Genomic DNA, 23049 nt, shown 5'->3' with positions numbered 1-23049 from the left:
GACGGAACGAAACTCAAACACTGAAATGCAAATCTGGTCGCATTCCAGGCATCTCATTGGCTGCTGGCTGTAAATCCCCATTAAGCCCGAACAGATTTATCACCTTATCAGCTGCTTATCAAACATCTTCACTCAGAACGTTCTGTTGAAGAAAACAAAACCAAGATAAATCGTTTTAGGAATATTTTTATTGAAGTTTTTCTGCACAATTCAACAGAGAAGCAAACAGATCTGATGGGTGGATTTCACAAAGACTCCAGACTGAGACGTTACTGAAGCATCTTTTACATTTTAATCTTTGCTCTCGGTGTTTTGTGAGGATGTTTGCATTCAGTTCAGGTCGTCCAGCAGATTCTTTCCTCTCAACTCTTTGTTCTCGTCTCTGTTTGGATGAAACTTTCCAGATCTTCAGCTCTTTTGAAGGTTTTGGGCCAAAAATCGACTCGTGTTTAAAACCCACGTCCATCTGAAGAAGTCCAGGGCATGATGCTGCCACCGCCGTGTTTCATTGTGGGTTTGTTTCTTGGTGTTGTGCAGTGTTGTTTTTGGATCAGTTTCCTTGTTGTCCCTCAAACTTCCAGTTTGTTTGTTTTTGTTGGTTTTTCTCCCTTAAATCTGCAGTTATTGATACTTGAACATGAAATACTGTGATATGTTTTGTATTTTCTCCTGACTGGTACATTTGCACACTGGCCTGATTCTGTAGATATTTTATAAATGATTCAAATATCAGGAAAATCCAACCAGCTTGGCTTCATTTCAGATTCATCAGATTATTTTTAATAGATCATAACCACAAACTCCAGAAGAGTTTAATAAAAAGCGTTTAGATGTCTGTTGTCTCCCCAACAGTTAATTGTTTTCCAGTTAATTTGTCACATTAAAGATCTAAAAAAAAGTTGAATATTTAAAACCATCCACAGGTTTTAGAACATTTCACTTTTGTTTCTGTTTGTTTATTCTCTCCATAAATCAGATAAAAAATAAGGTTGTGAATCTGAGATGAACTGAATGCAACACGGAGGATCCAGAGCTTCACCGTGAAACGGAGACCCGGTTATGATCCCAGATAATAACGGGAACTTCAAAGAGAAACACTAAAATGTTTGTTTTAAACGCATCGTCACATTTTTATATCTAGATTATTACTACGAATCCTTTGATCTGTTTCATTTTTCACGCATCCTGTCTCACTGCTGCAGACACACAAACCAAAGATGTGAAATTTATGATTGACTTTGTTAAACAAAGTCATCAAAGTATGGAGCCACATTGGTGTCAGAAAACATCTCGTTATTGTTAAGAATAAAAATGTTAATATTTTCTTCTCAATCATCAAAACATCAAGAACTGAGATCATGATAATTTTCACTTTATAGAGTTGAAACCAGAAGTTTACATGCACCAAATAAAAAACTTTCTTTCTGACTGTGTGAAGTTAAACCAGACCAAAAGTCTGTTTTCATTTCTCCTCTGAATTCAAAGAAAGTCACAAAAAGTCTTAAAAAATATTTATTTTTTGCTCAGTTTTCTGGTTTTTAGCAAATAAAAATTATTTTGCTGATTCTAACTGACCTGAAACGAGAAAAGTTTCAACTTCAGACAGTCGGAAAATGTTTCTTTTATTCTGTGTAAGTAAACTTTAACTGGTATTTATCCTGCACAATTCAACTGGAAAATAATCGACTTTCAGGTGAGAAATAATCTGAAACCTTCTGAGCCTTAAGCTGAAGTGTGTGAACTGAAGAATGAACGTTGAAACCAGAAACTGTTTTAGTTTCAGGGTTTGAAAACTTGTCCAAACGGGTTATTTTTTATTTGATTTATAAACTGTCACATCAAAGGTATAAAAAAAGCTTAGGTTTGATTTATTGTGGTGACCTCTTTATTTCCCTTAAGAAATCTAAACTCCGTACAAACCTTTATAAAACTGGAGCTAACGCCGACGTGGAAGCGTTTCGGTGTAAATGTTGGGATGGTGCGGTGTAATTCCTGGTTTCTTCCTGTGTTCCTGGCGGAGTTTTGTCAGAAAGCCTCCTGGCTGTTGTTCACTCCGTCACAGGAAATCAGAACCGATATTCTGCGACACCAACAGCCTCTCTGACTGCGTAGAGTCCAGTTTCCGCTCTGGGTCGCTCCACATCGTTAGTGGCGACGAGACAAGACGCAGCAGGTGGAAAATGTCTGGACCGTTTGGCTGCTACGAGTAAAAAACCGTCCAGATGTTCCATGTAACACATGCAGCCGTCAGTTTATGTTTCAGTTTGAACAAAACAAAAGGAATAAACGGCAGAGCCTCACCTGAAGATCTCCAGTTTGGACATTTCTCCTTCACTGAGCGCTCTGACTCGTCCTCTGTCACTGACCGCCGTGCAACTTGTTCCCTTGTTCCCTGCAGACCGGCCGCAGCGGATCAACAACATCCTGACCTCGGCCACCGAGCCCTACGACGTTTCGCTGTCCAGGTCCTTCCAGAACCTGAGCCACCTGCAGCCGTCCTACGAGCTGCCGCTCAAGCCCGACTTAAGTAAATACTCTCCTCACAGACTAAGTAGGTGCTCCTCCATTTGTCCTCCGTCGCCGTCGGAAACGAGCGACCCGGAACGACGTCACCCTCACGCCCCGCCCAGAAACGGGTTCCCTGCATGCTCCTGATGACGCCTGGTGACCAGTACAGGGGCATCTCTGCGAGTCAGAATATCTTTAGAGGGGATCTAATGTGCAAGATTCACTTTTTTATCTGAACTGCTTCTAAAAACAGCTTTTAAAAAACCCAACAAGGGATTTATTTTCAATGAAATTATGGTTTTGGTGTCTGGAAAACGAACCCAGCCCGTTACCTAGCAACCCAAACTGAGCTCCAGCATGTTTGGTCAGCTGGTCTTACCGCTGCATGTTCTGTACAATGGCTGCTGTTAGATTCTTGACTCACCATCCAGAAACCACTCGCTGCATTCTTGTTGGTTGTGCAGGAGGCTCCGCTTCTGCTTTTCAAAGATGCACAGTTGTATAATTGTGCATTTGTTTGCAGCCATTTTCACCTGAGTGTAAACCTTGAGTTGGGGGCGTGGCCAGCAGCAGCTCATTTGGATTTAAAGTGACAGAGACCATAAAACAGCTGGAAATAGGCAGAACTGAGCAACAAAAAAAATCTCATTACCTAAGAATCATTTTGTGTAAAAACTGTAATGAACAGGTTTTGAATAGGCCACAGACCATCCTAACCTGTTCCAGGAAGCAAAATAAGTCGTATTGATACAATACATTGAAAGAATGTTGCAAACTTAGAGAGGAAGTATTTGTATATTTTGTTTGCCATTTCATAACACAATCCAGTAACCATGGTGCCTTCAGTTTCTGTATAAATCAAACATGACATATGAGAAATTTGACTTTGCAAATTAAAACCTGTATTATGATAGAAATGTAGAAAAACGGTGGCAGATTTCATATATTAGCGACGTTTTGCACACAATCATATGGATTGGCAACAGAAACGAGCCAAACGTCACGCAGAACAGCTAGCAGGGCTGGGTTAGCAGTGAGTTAGCGGTAGTTAGCAGTGAGTTAGCGGTAGTTAGCAGTGAGTTAGCGGTAGTTAGCGGTAGCCTCAACCTCCTCCAGGCTCAGAATGACGTGAGACTCAGAAGTGAAATATAGAAGATTTAATAGTTCTCCCACTACAAAATGTAAGACGTGTTTACAGTTTTTATTTAACTTTTAAATTTAGATGCATGAATTTAAGGACCCAGGAGCCTCAGTGAGGTCACTTCCTGTCTGGCTCATGGACTCTGTTCATATTTCATCACCTTGTCTGGTGGTTTTTACAGCGGCTGTAAGCCGGAATCGTTCATTCTGAGACAAACGACTGAAATGAATCGTGGGTAAAAATCTTCCTCACTGCAGTTTGACTGAAGCAGATGAACTTCTGGGTGATATTCTGATTTAATGAGACGCTCCTGTATTTACACGTCTGGTCGTCCGCTCACCTTTTCACATTTTGTAGAGAAATGATCCTGAAACGCTTGAAGCCTCCATGTTTGTTCCCATCGCCTCATCGTGGAACCGCCGTGTGATCTGATCCCATCTGCAGCCCAAGTCATGCTGCTAATGTCTGCTAATGTCATGTTAAGAGCCTTTTCAGTAGAATATGGTTAATATGCCGCCGTGATGGCGCCGTAATGTCAGAGCAGTTCCACAGTTCATTATCCTGAGTGAGATTAGCAGCGGTATAATGCTGTGGGCTGCCTGCTGCATGTCTTTCTTCTGTTGATTTAATGCAAGTTACTGCTAACAATTAGCCTGATGAGGCGTTAACCAGGACATCGTTTAACATCCTAAACGATGTTAAATGATGTGGCTGGACAGGACGGACGTTATGCTGAATGTTATTCTGTAGCAGAACCCGGTCACTCAGACTGTTTGGGTTTCAGGAGAAATGAATCTGAACAAACGGTAAAATAATGAACACTGAATGATTTCTAATCTAAAAGTAAGGAGCTTCCCTTTCGAGAGAAGCTGTTTGTCGGTAGCAAAGCTGTCAGCTGCGCTAATATTTAAAAAATAACCTGAAACCTGTAAGACATGCAAACAGAAGGAGTCGCTGTGGAGCCCGACGTCACGGATGTTTCTGTGGGAAAATATTCTCCAATTTGTAGAGCATGAATAAAATGTCCAAAGGAAAATGCAGGTTGGAAAGTTGGAAAATTTACAGCCCTGCTTATGGAAAACATGAATATTTCTGAGAAGTTTAACAGAAACATCAAATGATGATGAGCGTTCAGGTTGTTTTATACGAAAACAGAAAAAATGTTCAAATGAAATGTCAACAGATTTAGTGAAAAAAACGCTTTAGGGGATAAAAATGTGAAATCAGATTATTTTTATTTACTTTTAGCTGAAATTGATGTTTGGTTTCAGCTTCTGATTCAATCTTCACTTTTTTATTATTTTTATTGCTGTTTCTCAACTATCCCTTAAAAAAACATTTAGTTTTGATTTGCTCTCATGTGGTAAATTTTTTTGCACTTTATTTAGGAAAAATACACAAAAAGTCATATTAATATGTTGGCGACACGTTTTGCATCAACTTTGATCAAATTCTGTTGAAGGTTTGAAGAAAATAACTCAAAGGAAAAACTTAAAACTCCAGAAGGTTTGATGATGTATCAAGCCGAAGTATCGTATCGGCGATCCGGTTGCCGTAGTAACGATAAGTATTCGGTATCGCCTGCTGCAGCAGGACGCCTGGATAAGCAGCTTCAGGTTCTGATTGGTTCTGTTCGCCTCTCCGCTCTCCTTGACACGACGCTGCTTTAATGGAGCCACATTTTGTTCCTGCTTTTATCTGAAACTGCTTTCAGATGCACATAATTTATCAGACTGGGAGCAGATAAGAGGCGCTGCTGTTTCCCATAATGCTCCTGGTTTATCAGTCAACTTATGCGAGCTGCAGAAACACGTTTGGCTTTAGCTGTTATCACATTTAGCAGATTTGTTGACTGTAAGTCTTTTATAAAACGCTCTTCGTTGCAGAGAGGCGTTTAACATTCAACGTGGTTCCTCAGCAGGAACATTAGCGGCTCGGAGCTGCTGCTGCTGCTGCTGCTGTTCTTTTAAAAGCATCTTCAAGACTTTAAAGAGCCGCCACTCAAGGTCAGGAGTCACGACGACAGAAAGCCACTTAGAGATTCATTGGTCGTTCATTAGGATGCATGAATGAAAAACCTCCTTCCAGCGTTTATCTGGTTTCAAACATAAATCTACAAAAGAAAAGTACACACTTTCATTTCTTATCGGACCAACAAAAGCACAACTAATCCAACTTTGTCTCTATTTATTATCATAGAGCAGCGGAGATAGAAAAGCTGCGTGAAAAACCAGAACCACATTAATCAATACTTTTATTTGATCACATATTCCTGGATGATTTTTGCTCTTTTTAAATTATATTTCAACTTTTAGCAGGTTCTTCACTTTGGGACATTTTTCATACGGAGGAGCCTGACGTGAAGCTGCACATGCAGTGACCTTTGACCTCTAGCTGCCTGGATGTCTCTGGGAAAGAAGCGTCTGAATTCACACGGCTGTACTTATAAACATTTATGGCTTTAGTTGAATTTGTTTTCTGAAGTTGAGTGCAGTGTTGATTTAAACTTCATTAATATATTCATAAACATTCGAACCATAATCTGACAGGAGATTAAGGAGATTACACAGATTAAAATGTATCGATCCAAATAATAAAACCTGAATTAGGATTTAAAAATATATATATATGAATCAAACTGAGTCATATTTGCTTGTGATTTTGTCGAGTAAATATAAAAATACTTGCAGAATTGTGCATAAATCATGAAGCTTGGAGGAAAGATTCTCATTTTCAGGTCAGATGGGATCACAGGGAGGAAACATGCCCACATTTAATTTGGCTCTTATTTAATAAAACAGTTTCAAAAGACGGTAATAATGAGCTAAATTAAATTAGTGCAGTCTGTTTGTAATGTTTTAATTAGTAGATTTAAAATGAGAGAGCAGTGGAGAAACTTTTGGTCGTTTGCTGAAACGGAGAACGATGTCGCCGTCATCACCGTGAGAGGGTTAAAACACACACACACAGAGCACACACACACACAGAGCACACACACACACAACACACACACACACAGCACACACACACACAGAGCACACACACACACAGAGCACACACACACACAGAGCACACACACACACAGAGCACACACACACAGCACACACACAGAGCACACACACACACACAGAGCACACACACACAGAGCACACACACACACACAGAGCACACACACAGAGCACACACACACACACACACAGCGCACACACACACAGAGCACACACACACAGAGCACACACACACACACAGAGCACACACACACACACAGAGCACACACACACAGAGCACACACACAGAGCACACACACACAGAGCACACACACACACAGAGCACACACACACAGAGCACACACACACACAGAGCACACACACACACAGAGCACACACACACAGAGCACACACACACAGAGCACACACACACACACAGAGCACACACACACAGAGCACACACACACACAGAGCACACACACACACACACACACAGAGCACACACACACAGAGCACACACACACACAGAGCACACACACACACACACACAGAGCACACACACACACACAGAGCACACACACACACAGAGCACACACACACACACAGAGCACACACACACAGAGCACACACACACACAGAGCACACACACACAGAGCACACACACACACACACGCTCACAGACATTTATTCCAGATCTGCTACGCATCGCTTTATCAAGAGTCTCCCACCAGATTCAGAGGCGTCTGCATCACATGCAGCCTGCTGATGGATAAATACTGTGTTTGTACAGGATGTAATTCAGCAAAGTTTAATGATGCGTTTGTGGAAACGAAGGTTCAGGAGGCTAATAACAGCAAAGAGCTGCTGTTTCATCACCTTCAGATGAGAAATGAGCAGAAATGCCCTTTAATTATCTCAGCCTGTTTGGTGAACTGACTGCATTTAACTCACATGTTATAATTAGGCTTTGCATCATAACTCCACGGCCTCATAAACAGAGTGTAATGCAGCTGCTGCAGAAAACCTCCACATGTTGGCTCCGGTTCCTTCCTGCAGCAGCTCCGGCGCCGACCCGTCAGAACCAGGCCATCAAGAACCCAAAGGTTCAGATCCAGGGCTGAAATGATTTCATTCAGTTTGTTTCTGTCAGGAGATAAAACACCAGGCCTCAGTTTTTATTTACCTTTCAATTAAAACATGGATGTGGAAAAGAAGTTATGTAATAACACTGCAACATGTAATAACAACATGTAATAACACTGCAACATGTAATAACAACATGTAATAACACTGCAACATGTAATAACAACATGTAATAACATGTAATAACACTGCAACATGTAATAACATGTAATAACACTGCAACATGTAATAACACTGCAACATGTAATAACATGTAATAACACTGCAACATGTAATAACAACATGTAATAACACTGCAACATGTAATAACATGTAATAACACTGCAACATGTAATAACAACATGTAATAACACTGCAACATGTAATAACAACATGTAATAAGGTAATAAAATCCGGCTTCAAAATGCGATAAAACTTCATTAAAACCACATCATGTAATAAAGTTCTACATGTTCAGGGATTTTATTACATTTTCACAGATTATTAGAAAATGCAAACGCAGCTCAGTTTTTAGAAATGATGTAATAATGTGGTGCATTATCTAATGATCACAAACTGTTTATTCTAATCATGTTTCTGATCATATTCATGTAAACTGAACAAACGTCAGTTTTCAGATTATTCTCTGATAACCTGCATGTCTTCAAAATGAGTCAAAGGTTTTTATTTTGGGTCGATTGTTACAAACTGCAGTTTTAATGATGTGTTATTACATTTTAAAGCCTGATTTTATTACATTATTACATAATGCTGCTTGTTCCCAGTGGTGTTTTATTCGTTGCCCTCCGTACCATCACCCTAATCTTTAGCTTCTCCTACAGATTGTCTGTTGATTTCAATCCAAATGGTGATAATTATAGTCGGAAGCGTATTGGTAGAATTAAACCTGGCAGGTTTTACTGCTGGTCTCAGTGCCAAACATTCACACTGTCCCCAGTGGGAGTGAAAGTGCCTGAACCGTCTCTGGTACCATTTTTACCTCTGGTTGGGTTCGGTTGGTATTTTCAGCAAAAATGCCCCGTGTGAACCGGAGGTCAAAGGTCAGAGCGGGGTCACCTCGTTACGATGCACAGGAGGAGCAGAGCAGCTGACCCGTGTCAGCCGTCTGCAAGAAAACAAAAAACGCTCAATTAAAAACAAGAAACAAAGTAGAAAACAATCATTTTCCTCCTTATAGTCGTTTTAGTCCTTTTACTAATTTTAGTCCTTTTAGTTCTTTTAGTTGTTTTAGTTCTTTTAGTCGTTTTAGTCCTTTTAGTCGTTTAATTCTTTTAGTCGTTTTAGTCCTTTTAGTCGTTTAATTCTTTTAGTCCTTTTAGTTGTTTTAGTCCTTTTAGTCGTTTAGTAATTTTAGTCCTTTTCTCCCACTAAGACAATAAAATCACGTTGACCCATGGGTCTGAGCAGCTCTCTCTCTCTCTGACCTCCTTATCCGTCCACACAGGCGATAAAGACATGGATGACTACTACCCCAGGAAGCATCTTCATCCTGACTTCGCTGGTCGGGGACCGACCCACATGGTGAAGCTGAATGCTGAGCCCCACCAGCACCAGCAGCACCAGCAGCGCCAGCGCCCCCGGCGGGTGCAGAGGGCCATGTCCCAGGACCACGTCCTGTCCCCCCCCAGGACGCCGCGGCGCGGAGACTATGGCTTGTCGTCGTACGGCGCCATGGCAGCCGCCGCATACGGAAGTAGCCGCAACCTCTCAAACGAGCAGCTGCTCTCGGCGGACCGCCTCCACTCCCAGGATCCTCTGCTGTCCCCGGCGATGAGGCGTGACAAGTTCCGGGAGAAGGCCATGGCGCGGGCGATGTCTCACGCCGACATGCTAATGCCCACCACGCCGGTCATGGACCGCCACAAGATGACCAAGATGCACTCCCAACCCAGTGCCTCCAATGACTCGTACAACACGCTGATGGTCAACCATCACGCTGCTGGCGCGTCCACGTCCAAGAGGCAGGCGTTCGCGTCCCGACGGACACACACGGTGGACCACCTACAGTACATTCCCGGCCACCACCACACGTACCGCACTGCCAGTAAGAACGAGGTAACTGTCTAAAGACCGTGTCGGACGATTCTTGAAATGCATCAGAAATGTGACCGGACGTTTTCAGCATCCGTCATTAAAACTCTTCTTGTTGTTTTTTTAGCTTTGTGTGTGATCCAGAATTTGGACGACTAGGAAAATCCTGGCAAAGACTTTTGTTCTGTGAGAGCATCATAAGGGCTTTGCGCGTTGACTCAAAGATCCTTCCTGTCGGACGCAGGACACAGTGAAGAAAATATTTTTTAAACCGAACGTAGGACTCGAAGGGAATTGTACCACCTTTATAGACATGAAAATAAACTCTTTACTGTTTGTACTTCCAGTCTTTGTTATAGCTTTAGAGATGCTCATTATCTGATGTACGCACTTCAGTTGGTGCCTCTTGAAATTGTCCCGTTTCAGCAGTGAAGGGGATCAGAGGGTTAAAAAGCACAATTAATGAATTCCCATTTTTTTGGATTAGGTTTTCTCTTCTTCTTTGACAAACGGCCGGAACATATCAGCTTAGACTATAAGTGAAACAGGCTATTTGTGTTGCAAACTACAGGTGATTGTAAATAGGCTCTTAGCTGCATAAAGGCCCTCTGGACTACTGTCCCAAGTGGAGTTTATTAGGTGTTTCCATTTATTAATTCTGTTTTAGATAAGGAAAAGTTCCCAGATTAGTATTATTTCCACTGATGTCTGCAAATTATGTGGATCTAATATGTGCGTTGGGAGTGTTTCTGTTTGTTTTCTAGCTTGTGGCTCTGAAGGAAACGGCTGTTTGGATTTCTGCTGTCACTTTTGGCCGGTTGCTTCCATCTCTGCAGATCAGGCCTCAGCGTTGCGGATCGTCGAGAGTCGAAAACAATCAGTCTGAAGACGCTGTCATGCTTGACTGACCAGGTGTCGCGTGCCAATCAAACGCTGATTAAACTGTGAAATGTTTGTCCAGTGTTTCTCATTAAAGCAATGCCTTATTGTATAGAACGCCATAAGCTCTTAAATGAACCCGTTTGCTTTGTCGGGTCTCCGTTTCTTTGTGGAGTATCATTATGGTTGAACCAGCAGGCGGGGGGAGTTTGCTGTTCACTGTCATCAGTTCAGTTTGAGTGATTTTTATTGCTGTTTTTCTAATTTGTCCAACTACACAGAATATGAAGCCAGAGGTTAAAAGGTCCCTTGGTTTGGTTCATATCACCGTTTTGGGTCAAAATGTGTTTTTCTAGTTTCCCACAAAAATACCAAACCTTAGCAAAATATAATTCACAATTTATAAGCTGTAAAATATCATCCATCCATCTGTGGTGCTTTGCTCGTCTGAGGTCAGGATGAAAAGCTCTACGGGAAACGCAGCAGCTCAGTCTAATTCTGCGACATCCCCAGCCGTTCCCGGCCAGAAGGGACATTTAACTACTCCAGCAGGTTCTGGTTCTGGGTCGGCCTCCTGGGAATCCCCGATTAGATTCACCTCAGCCGACTCCGTTCAATGTGGAGCAGTTCTATCAGAGGTCGGTCAGCCGCCCATGGAGGAAGCCTTTCCAGCTGCTTGGTTCAAGGTTTTGTTAAAGAACCTTGAAGTGCTGGGCTGAGCGGCTGAGCTGAGGTCCGGACTCCTCCACTCATCAGATGAACTCATGGTCAGAGCATTCAGAGGAGCTGACTCAGGCTGTTGTTTTATGGTCAGAAACCCACCAGTGGATCTTTAAGGTCCCAACAGAACCCATCAGCTGCCAAGGCAAAAACAAGACCCAGACATCCTCCTGTCCACAATGAGACCAACATCCTCAGACACGTCCGTTCAAAGGTACATTTCTAGAACCGTGTGTCCATACAATAAACTGACAAACTGTTTTCACATTGAACTGCTGCAGGCTAAGAGATGAAGGTGCAACCAGTCGCATGGTCAGCCAGTCGCATGGTCAGCCAGTCGCATGGTCAGCCAGTTGCATGGTCAGCCAGTCGGTGGTCAGCCAGTCGCATGGTCAGCCAGTCGCATGGTCAGCCAGTTGCATGGTCAGCCAGTCGGTGATCAGCCAGTCGCTTGGTCAGCCAGTCGGTGGTCAGCCAGTCGCATGGTCAGCCAGTCGCATGGTCAGCCAGTTGCATGGTCAGCCATTCGGTGGTCAGCCAGTCGCATGGTCAGCCAGTCCCTTGGTCAGCCAGTCCCTTGGTCAGCCAGTCGCATGGTCAGCCAGTCGGTGGTCAGCCAGTTGGTGGTCAGCCAGTCGCATGGTCAGCCAGTCGGTGGTCAGCCAGTCGCTTGGTCAGCCAGTCGGTGGTCAGCCAGTCGGTGGTCAGCCAGTCGCATGGTCAGCCAGTCGGTGGTCAGCCAGTCGCATGGTCAGCCAGTCACGTGGTCAGCCAGTCGCATGGTCAGCCAGTCGGTGGTCAGCCAGTCACGTGGTCAGCCAGTCGCATGGTCAGCCAGTCACGTGGTCAGCCAGTCGCATGGTCAGCCAGTCGCATGGTCAGCCAGTCACGTGGTCAGCCAGTCGCATGGTCAGCCAGTCGCATGGTCAGCCAGTCGCTTGGTCAGCCAGTCGCATGGTCAGCCAGTCTGCCGCTTTGTGCTGCATTGTGTCGGTTGCCTTCCTTGTTGGAGAAGAAACTGGATCAGGTTCCCAACTAGAGCATCAGGCTCACTGGACCCACTGGACTTGTGGGAAGTGAAGGAATTTGTTGTGAGAAATGTTGGCAGTTGATGTTTCCACTGAAATCTCCAGACACGGTGAGCAAAGTTCACATAGTTTCATTACCGCCATTTTCAAGACTTTTTACGGATGTTTGGTCTGAATTAACAGAAACGTATAAATGATATTTAGTGACTGTGTTTTGGAACTTGCAGAAATTACCAGGAAAAATAAAAAATGACGGATGTCTTCATCTCTCACCTTTAAATTGGTGGACAAACGATGACTATTAGAAATGATCAGACCAGTGATCAGCTGGAAGAGATGTGCACCATCAGTTCTTCATGATAACATGACTGAGTCTGCAGGGGCAGGTTTCCCTTCCTAACTCTGTCCTCCTTGCACCAGTCGACACCCTGAAGTGAAATGAGCACATCACAGTTTTATCCTCCGTCATTTTACCGCCATCATCATGCAGAACAGAATCTGTAGTTGGTCAGAATGGTAAAACGAGCTCGAGTGGAGAATCTCCAGAGCAACGTCGACCCTGACCTGCTGTGACTCTGGTGTCAAAACCAAACGAGTTGCTGGTGAAATTCTCCTCCAGAGAGCTGACCGTTGTCTGCTGCTTACCTTTGGTGTAGGAGGCCCAGAGACCGCCTGGGATAAATCGCGCCTGGCTGCATCTCTGCTTTTCTCCAGATAAACCAGGATCAGGATGCCACTGGTTCTTTGGACATATTTGACTCGCCACATATTCCATGAAACCCTGAAACCGACAGAACTGGGACTCAAACATCACAGAAATGGCATCACTTTAAATTTCACTGTGAGTTGCTGAAGACTCACTCACCTCAGCATGTCAGATGCTTGAAACTGAAAGTGAAACTGGCACCTTGGCCTGTTTTTTAATTATCTGACCAATTGGGGACTTTCATAAGCGATGGCGTTTCATTCCCAGGTCGTCATCTAATCCTGATCTTAACAAAATTAATTATATTATGACAACATTAATTTACTCTGATGCAGCAAAACGTGAATTTCTAATCCTTGATTCCAAAGCAAATGTGCTATTTGGAACAGCAGAGGTTTAAAGTGATGCATCTCAGATGTCGGATGACTTGATGTTCCCCTTCTTTCCTCTTTTGGACCCGTGTGACGCCTGCTTCCAGGACGCCACCCAGACAGGATAAGTATGGCTGCATACTGATAATGAACTTAATGTCCACATCAAAAGAAGAATTTGCCGTAGTTTCGAAAGCAAATGGAAAAAAGGTGAAGGTGGAAGGAAATTATCTTCTCTGAAAGAAACAAAGAAAACTGACGAAAAATGCTGAAGGAAAGTTTCTGGTACCGATTCAGGTCCTTTAATCAGAACTGGCCAGCATTAATTAGCATTAGCCAATTCTTTATAGATATTAATAAAATCAATGATTTTACAGCTTTAAAGTAAATGAAAGCATCTGATGACTAATATAAATGTTCTGGATGATCCATGTTGATGGCAGCAGCTGATATTTAATCCTGTCTGCAGATTTAATTAGCAGATTAGCTCAGTGAGACAACAGCTGAACACATGTAATATAAAACATGTATTACACTGTATTTTGTTTTTAAGTATATATCTGACTCAACAAACAACTAGATTCTAATCAAATTCTGCTGCTTCGTTTTCATGTTGAATAATTTTATGCTAGGCTAGCGTTAGCATGTTTGCTTCCTGTTGCTGATCGTTTGGTTTGTAACATTTGAATGCAGTTTAAGTTGTGTACAATAAAACTTGCATAACGAGTTATTTGGAAATCACACTTTTAAATCGTGTCAGATTTAGAAACTTTTGTTCCTTCGTTTTGTTTTGTGTGTAAAACAACAAAAAATGATCCCAAAACGTGACGCTGAGGATGTTGTAGCCATAATCACACAGAAAACGCCAACAAGGCAAGACGAGTTTTGTCAGGGAGTCAGAACCTGCAGGCGCTGATACTGGAGCCACTGGGAGCGTCAGGAGATACTGGAGATACTGGAGGAATCCCTGAAATCCACGTCAGATAAGCTCCACTGTAACACTGAACTCAAACTGCTCAGTCTGGTTTTAGTGACGGTAATTAATCCTGATTGGACAAATTTATTCAGTCCCAATAAAACCCAAAAGTCTGCAGCTTTAATCCTGACATATCCACTAATTTAAGTGATACAACCTTGAAATCCCACATCGGTTTGGTTTTACTGCTGAAAGTAAATCAAAATACTGCAGGTTTTTTCTTCTCTGTGTCTGTATATACTTGAACACGATGTTATTTGTGATTTGAGCTTTGTAATTTTAGTGGCAGAAGAGCAATCCATCATCATATATTATTTAGAGGGTTGCTCATAATTTATAGATCTGTTTTTATGAACAAACCATTGAAGGGATTACAGTTTTTAGGGGTTTGGATTGTTGGCCAAATGTACCTTCAGTTTAAACTTGATGTGCCACGTTACTTTTTATGACAGGTTTGTAATCAATGATGTCAGTTATATGTTGTTTTCTCTGAAGTCAGTCTTTCTACACATCTTTTTTTTTCTTCTTTCTTCGGTCTGCTTGCAAAAAATGAGGAACGTCTGATCTGTGCGGCTGGCAGACGGTGTTAGCTGCTCTGCTGTTAGCAAATATCTGCATCCACTCACCTCAGAAACGTCTCCTTCTTTAATAATGATGTCATCTCCAAAGCCTTTTCTCTTTGTGCAATACTTTGTTTTCGTGCTGAATAATCCTGCAGCCACTAATTATTATTAAAGATTATGAGATTCATTCGCAGCCATGGAAGCTTTTCTGTCCTTTAAAGTGACATAAAGACTTTTCTGTGTTTCTTTGTCATTTTTTAACAAAAAATTATACATTTTGGTGTGAATGGAAACAGAATAAATGTTATTGCACAACTAACTTCAAAACTACAACATATGACTGTTCTTGTGGATTTTTGTTTTACAGATAATTAAAGATCATCATGAGTGTTATTCACACTTATCGACTCGTGTGTGTTTCATTTATCGCTATATTTACACAAAAAAACATTTTTATTTTCTGCTCTGCATTAAATCTGACTTTTCTTGTTTTTGGTGAGTTTGAATCATCAGAATTATTTGCTACATGAAAGACGAATTACAAATATAATATTTCTAACTTAAATCTGGAGCCACGTGGAGGGAAACATGTTTACTTCCAGAATATGTTACCTTTTATTTAATGAAGAGCAACACTGGCCTTTAAACTCCTGGATTAGAGAGAAATGATCATTTCATTCCCAGTTTGGTTCTTTTGTTCCGTCACACAGCGATCTGTTCGTGGTTATTATGGTTATGAATGCAGGTCGATATCTGTGACCTTCTGACTGTTTGAGCAGGAAAACAGTCCAGTCCGTATCGGAGGAGAGGAGAGGAGAGGAGAGGAGAGGAGAGGAGAGGAGAGGAGAGGAGAGGAGAGGAGAGGAGAGGAGAGGAGAGGAGAGGAGAGGAGAGGAGAGGAGAGGAGAGGCTGCTCGCTGTGATGTGAGGCTCTAAATGTGACGTTGCAGCAGAGGAACCGTCATTAATCTGTTTGTTTCTGCAGGAACTGAAAGTGCAATAAAGAAATAACCAGTTATCTGAATGCGTTGTGTTAAAGCAGAAACACGCCGGACAATGAGGATCAACCAGAAAAAACACACAAAAAAACTAATACTGCACAAAGAAATGACTTAAATCAAGACATGTCCAGGTGTTAAACTGGCCTAGTCAAAGTTCAGGTCTGAATCCAATTGAGAATTTGTAGCAGGACTTGAAAACTGAGACCACAGATGTTCTCCAGTCTGACTGGGTTTCAGCAGCAGCTGCATTTCCAGCACAGATCAGAACAAAACTGTTGATTTCACAGTAATTTATGAAAAACTGAATTTTCAGTTAAATCAGAAATTCTGTTAAAATCACATGAATGAATTTGTTCATGATGTAATTCATTAAAAACATCCTGCTGTTGGTCACATGATGCAAGAAAAGTTTCTACTGAAATACACCTTCAGACAAAAAATCCACTAACACTAATGCAAAAACTTTTATCAAAAATATGTATATTTTTAAATCTGTTTGCATTAAGCTAATTTATTTTCATAATTCCAGTTTGTCCAGTTTTAAGGTTGAAGGAATTCAAATGAAATCCACACATTTCAGATTTTAAGACAAAACATTTATTCCACTTCATAAACCTGAACTATTTATTTTAATACGTCGTATTAAAGCCTCATAAATTACGGATAAATCTGTGGACATAACAGGAGGTTCAGGGGTTTGGATACTTTTAGACTCTGTCACAGGAAGTCCCTCCTGTCCATCCAGAGCCGTTCGTTCTGACTTAATTTTTACCTTCCTACTGAAAATGTTGCAGATTATTTTTAGATTCTTTTTATTCCTTTCAAAAAACAGCAAAGTAATTTTTTTAATTAAACCTTTACAGATCCAGGATAAATGGTTTGAATCTAAAATACTTTTTAATTCCCTGTAAAATCGTCGTTTTGTCGCTGAGATTCAGAGAAACTGTGACGGTTTGATCTGCAGAACAACAGGACGGCTGGAGAGTCGGCAGCTTTTACACACGTTAGCATTTCATTTATTAAAACACTTTGCTAACAAGTTGCTTAGAGTCATTTGTTCATAAAAAGCCAATTTATTTCCACTTCTTTCTGTTTGTGTCTCTTGCTGAGGACGGATTTCTGGCCTTTATGCTAAAGTCACTTTTTTAAAGTCCATCCATCCATCCATCCATTTTCTTGAACCCTTTTTCCCTCAGTGGGGTCGGGAGGGGTGCTGGTGCCCATCTCCAGCCAACGTTTCGGGCGAGAGGCGGGGTCACCCTGAGAAAAAGAGATGATAATGTGATACATTTTTTATATTTAAAGTATTTTTTTAAAGTGATTTACTTTTGACTTTATTGCCATTTGATAATTGGTTTGAATGAAGAGCAGCTGCAGTGCTGCTGCTCTTTCCTTCCTGTTTCAGCCGACTGTGAATTATCCTCTGAGAAACGTTGGAGCCATAAAACCACCTTTCCATTCTGGATTGAGACACAAAACAAGTTTCAGCTCCGCAGGACGAAGCCAGAGCTTTTACACCTTATTTAGTTTTTATTCCTGAACTCTGGCAGAGCGCAGCCTGTCAGGCGGCTGCGGACCTCATGCATCACGACTCCGTCACAAACAGAAACACCAACATGGTCCGGATTACGCAGCGTCTGTGGAGCTGAGCGACTCAAAGATGGAAAAACGGATCCTGTCCTTCTGCTGCTGAGCCTGGAGGAGGAGATTCTGTGTGTTTGTGTTTAAAATGCATAAAAGGCTACAGATGTTTTGGTTTAGTGTATAATTTATAATTTTGTACTGAATGCAATTTAGAAATATCTGAATACTAAAGGAGAAAAGACTTGATGCTGAGTTTTGGAGTTAAAAACAGGAAGTCCTGGAGGCCCGACTTCCTGTGTGGTTTAGTTCTCTCTGGTTTAACGCACCTGGACCCTGATGGCTCAGTGGAACTTTGACCTGCTGAGGAGGTCAAAGTTCGGCCCTCCCAGGCCCAGTTTGGGCACCGCAGCCTGATTAACATGGAGTCACATAAAACTTTCCATAAACATGAATTTACCAGACGCAGCAGCTGATTTATGGGTGTGGTCAACAACTGGAGAACTTTGAATTTAATCACATTTAACACTTTTCCATGCGTCCTTTTTGTGTGAGAGTGAGAGCTCTCTGAGCAGAAGATCTTCATAGGAGGGCGTGGCTGGCCTGCACACCTGACTGCGATTTTGTAGAGGAAAATGTTTCAAAGTCAAAAACTTTCAACTTTGAAACAGAAAATTTCTGAGATTAATCTCAAAATGTGTCTTTCTGACAGAAATGTTGTCATTTTTTTCTGTCTACCGCCTGAATGCATGATAAAACAAACAGTTTTACTGTACGAAGGTTTTAGCTTAGCTTTAGCATGAAGGATGTTCATGGTGGCTGTGAGAAGCAGGTTGGAAACGTCTGAAAATGGAAAAGATGTTTCCAGGAACGTGTTGCTAAGCAGCAGGTTGTAAATGTTCTGGCATGTTGACGATTATTGCTGAAAAAAAGAAAAGAAAAATGTTTTGACTTTTTCCTCGTTTGTTTCATGTTAGTTGGTCTTTAATCTTCACACTCAACAATTACTCTTTTATTTTTGCATTTGACTTTTTAATTTCCCATATCAAACATCTTTTCACCGAGTTTCTCTCCTGAAAACTAAAGATATGTGTAAAATTGATTGATTCTATATTTTCAGGTGTTTCTAGTTTGATCTTTATTTATTCGGCTTCATCAAATTATCATTCAGCATTTTGAGCTTTTTCCACCTTCTGTCTATTCCCATCCATCATATTTTTTATACTAAACACAAACTGCACCTTCAGGCTCTACAGAACTTCCAACAGTGGTGAGATAAATGTTCAATTTCCAGCATTTACCTCTGAAATTAGCTGTGGTGCAATAAGAGGAAACGCTCCGGTGATAAATGCTCCTCTCTCCGTTCCGCCGCTGACCGCTGGAAACAGGAGCCGTTATCTGAGCTGCAATTACAGCAGCAGCATCCAACCTGAGCACAAATTGGACAATTGGTGCGATGTATGGTTCAGTGCTGGACCCCCCGGACGCCCCCCGCCTCCAGGGACGAATGAATGGATGTGAGCATCAAGGAAATGCAGAGACTTAATAGAGCCGGGAGCTTAAGGAGGCTGCATGGGCAAACATGGTGCAGCCACCGGTGACCGCGCCGCCATGGGAGCAGGATGATGGCTGCAGCTAATAGGCTGGCCTCACTGCAACACACACACACACACACACACACACACAGGGGGGTTCTTAGGAGGCTGGTATTGATCCGTCAGACATACCGCCTCAACTTTGCTTAAATGAGATCGGTCAATACTGGAGCTGCAGCTCCAACCAGCCAGTGTTTCTGCGCTGGAGCGGATATTTGTTGAATCTGGAGGGAAAAATATTTCGAACTCGAAGGTTTCCTACTTAGGTGCAAATAAAAACACAAAAATCAATTGTTTCCTCATCGATTTGAAATGTCTAATTCTTAAACTTCTGTTTACTTTTATGAACTTTTTGCCTTGACGACCTGAACAGCTGGATTGTTTATGGGGTTTTTATATTTTAAATTCACCGTTAGTGTATCGTTTTCTACTTTTTGTTCCCCCATCAGCTCTTCACTTTGCTGCTGCTGCAGATCCACTGGGACAGTAAATAACAGACATGAACCAATCAACCTTTCCTGACTCGGATCAGTGACCTGGAGGTCAACAAGGTCAAAATCTGATTAAATGCATCAAATCAAAGAATCCCATCATTTTTAAATAAACCAACCAAAGGCATGTTCTCCTCTAAAGCATTTTAAAATCTGATTTTAACAAAAAAATGGGTAAATTGTTGTAATTCTTTCCTCTCCTGCAGCAGATCGTCTTGTTTTAACACAGAACTCCGGAACCTTTGTGTTGTGTTTCTGGTACAGCCGTAAAACTGACGCACCAGAATCCTAACGGTGATGGACATGAAGCTGCTTTTCTCGGTCAGTGGTGGGAAGTAACGAAGTACAAGGACTTCGTTACTGTACTTAAGTACAGTTTTTGTGTATCTGTACTTTACTTAAGTAGATTTAATAATGGATACTTTCTACTTTTACTCCACTACATTTTACAGTAAGTATCTGTACTTTCTACTTCACTACATTTCTACAAAACTGTCTCGTTACTCGTTACATCCAAGTCGCGTTGCTCTTTTTTTCCGTTAAAATGTGAAGTTCAGGGACTTAAGGTGGCGCCGTAAAATCCAATCAATAACGTGACGTAGTGTCTGTTGTCACCCATCGCCTCCACCTTTACTCGCACGCGGAGCTCCAGACATGCGCAGTGGTTTCCTCTGAGCGGGAGGAGATGTTTGTCTATAATATAATAGCTGCATAAATTGATATGGCGACATGTAAAATCAGCAGCGCTTCGCTTTCACAGACGGCGGGACTTCGTCCAACTTTTAGCGTCACTTGGAAGGAAAGCTTAAAGAAAGGTAAGATCTGTGGACGTGGTGCTAGCAAAGCTAGCTGTACATGTTGCATCTGATGAAAAAAAGTTGTCACTCATGCGCTGAATTATTGGGTGGAGGTTTTGACTGAGGTGTCGCATATATGGGACAACGCTGTGACCAAAGTCTGCAATATAGTGATATGACATTCAGGAACGATCCGATTCTTCTGGACGGATCTTTACTAAGTCCTAAGGACTGAAGCCTCACTGAGAGCCGTTCTTTGTTCTTGTGTACACTGCGGTAGCTATACAATATATATAATCGCTGAATAAGTAAAAGTTGAACGTATGAACACAGAGCATGCTCATTGCTCATTGATTGATTTCGTCTCCTGTCATGGTGGCAAGCATCGCAGTGGGAGGGAGGATGAAAACAGTCACGGTGCTCCTTCTGCTTGGTTACTTGTTGCGCCGTTGGACAGTGTTCATAGTTGAACGTTATTTACCGTTAATTGCATGTTTCAGTTGTGGTTTCTGACATGGGCAATATGGGCAACCGCCCAGGGCGTTATTTTTCTAGGGATGGCAGGAGACCTCTGCGGATTGTAGCACAGCGATGAAAGCAAAACAGAATGAAGTGAGTTTTAATTGATACTGCTTAAATTCATTTCAGCTCTTAAGTATTTAATATCTAGGTGTTTTTATGGGAATGTTGATCTTTCAGATCAATCTGAAAACCAATTTTGATAGGTAAACTTAATGTTATTGTGTCATTTAGCGCGGGGCGCTGGTCTTGGGTTCGGTTGTCTTGACTACAACTCTGCTACATGGCTCCTTGGTTGCATGTCCTCCACCCCGCCCGCACCTTCTTTACATCCCCCTTCAGTTGGATTTCTTTCTAAATAAATGTGACTAATGAAGTTCATGCTATGTTAGGACAGGAGACGAGATGTTTCCATCCCTGAAATTATGATTCATAGAATCACATATCTAAGTCTAAACTGTTACAGAGAATAAACACAATAAGAACATGTTTAATCTGTGGTAGTGTTAATTAAAATGGCACATTTCTGATGTATTAAAATTAAATACGATCGGTACACTTACTGATATTAGTGATTAGGTAATGCATTCAGCGAGTACTTTTACTTTTAATACTTAAGTATTTTTAAAAGCCAGGACTTTTTTACTTTTACTTAAGTAAAATGTTAATGTGGTACTTTGACTTTTACTTAAGTACATTTTTGACTGTGTATTTGTACTTTTACTTAAGTAAATGTTTTGAGTACTTTCTCCACCACTGTTCTCGGTTCAGTGTCGATTCATTCAAACTGATCTGATGCTGAAATGACTGTTGTTGTGGTCCAGTTAGCCTCTCAGCGAAGCTATGCTAAATAGCTAAAACAGCATCTCAATGCTAAGCATGTAGCAGCTAATGCTAATGTTAGCATCTGCATTTCTAAAGAATCTGCATGAACGATCAGGACTTCCTGAGAAACTGTGAATATGATTGTTATTCATTCAATCATTTATCAGCAAAAAGGGGTTTGGAATGGAAAATACTGTTTATTTTGTTGATGTAGAGTTTTTGATTAAAATGCAATTATTTAATTGCAGATCCTGCAATTACCTCAATTAAAAGTTCTAATCAAGTCCAACCACTAAAAAAAACGTCTGAATATGAATTTTCTCCAAATGTGAAACGTTTGAAACTCCTGCTGCGAAGAGAATGAGCCGTTAAAACAGAAAACACTTAAAGGTGTCAACAGTTTAAATGATCAAACTCTACAGCTGAGCTTTTCATTAGATAAAGAAACAATGGGCTCGTTGTAGAGGAGAGAATCTGTTATCTTATCTCGCCTCATTAGAAGTAATAATTATCTACAGTCAGGCAGAAATCCCTGATTTATCTACAAAAGATAAGAGAAGAGACAGAACTACATGAAGATAAACAAAACGGAGATTATGATACCAAAACCCAGAGTCAGAATTTCTCTGATTTTTACGGTGGCCCTGAGGTGCAAAGCACTGCAACTTTAACGAAGCACAATTACAAATTACAAAAGCACTACAACATTAACAAAAACACAACAACATTAACAAAATCACTACAACATTAACGAAACGGAAAAGGTAGGTCCCTGTGGGAGACCTAAGAAATCGCTGATTGGACTACAGCTCGTTTTACTTTTGAACCTGAAGTTTTTCTGGAGACCCTTTTCACAGTGACGTCAGACAATGGCCGCCGTAACTCGAAGAGGTGTATCTTTACTTCCGGTGTGATTTTGCCTTGGGAAACCTGACTGAAAAATTCACGGATACTAATTATCTTAAGGATATAATAAAAGGTTAATAATAACAGCATTTAAGTGTTAGATAACCGTCATCAGTCATTGTCAACCCACCATTCTCTTAACTGTGTATATAATAAACAGCCTCCGATCGGAGAGTAAACCAGCTAGCAGCAGCTTTAGCCACAGATGGGAAAATATATACACCGCTGTCTGTCAGTGCTGTAACGTTTAGAGGTTCACTTTCTGTATTAACTTTTTAAAA

The 23049-nt window shown here is 41.5% G+C and overlaps 1 protein-coding gene and 1 long non-coding RNA gene across 8 annotated transcripts in view; one reads left to right on the top strand and one right to left on the bottom strand.

The window, feature by feature from the left end:
- The window catches only part of shisa6a (shisa family member 6a), an 80711-nt gene extending 65259 nt beyond the window's left edge, over nt 1-15452 (top strand). For 2 of the 7 annotated variants that reach the window (XM_008402810.2, XM_008402808.2), the window contains 2 exons: nt 2399-2551; nt 9224-15452. In XM_008402810.2, the coding sequence (XP_008401032.1) occupies nt 2399-2551; nt 9224-9846 (776 nt within the window). In that variant the 3' untranslated portion in view covers nt 9847-15452. The remainder of the gene's footprint in view (nt 1-2398; nt 2552-9223) is intronic. The other 5 variants (XM_081610346.1, XM_008402811.2, XM_008402814.2 and 2 more) reach the window with 3 other exon arrangements.
- On the bottom strand, nt 981-3743 carry LOC145552651 (uncharacterized). Its single transcript, XR_014088789.1, has 2 exons — nt 2302-3743; nt 981-2200 (listed from the first exon to the last, which is right to left on the bottom strand). It is a non-coding gene; the product is annotated as an uncharacterized LOC145552651 (long non-coding RNA).
- Nucleotides 15453-23049: the final 7597 nt, after the last annotated feature.

This window comes from Poecilia reticulata, chromosome 8 (assembly GCF_904066995.2).
Source record: "Poecilia reticulata chromosome 8, P_reticulata-male-v2, whole genome shotgun sequence".
NCBI lineage: Eukaryota > Metazoa > Chordata > Actinopteri > Cyprinodontiformes > Poeciliidae > Poecilia > Poecilia reticulata.
This window is presented reverse-complemented; position numbering and strand designations above follow the sequence as displayed.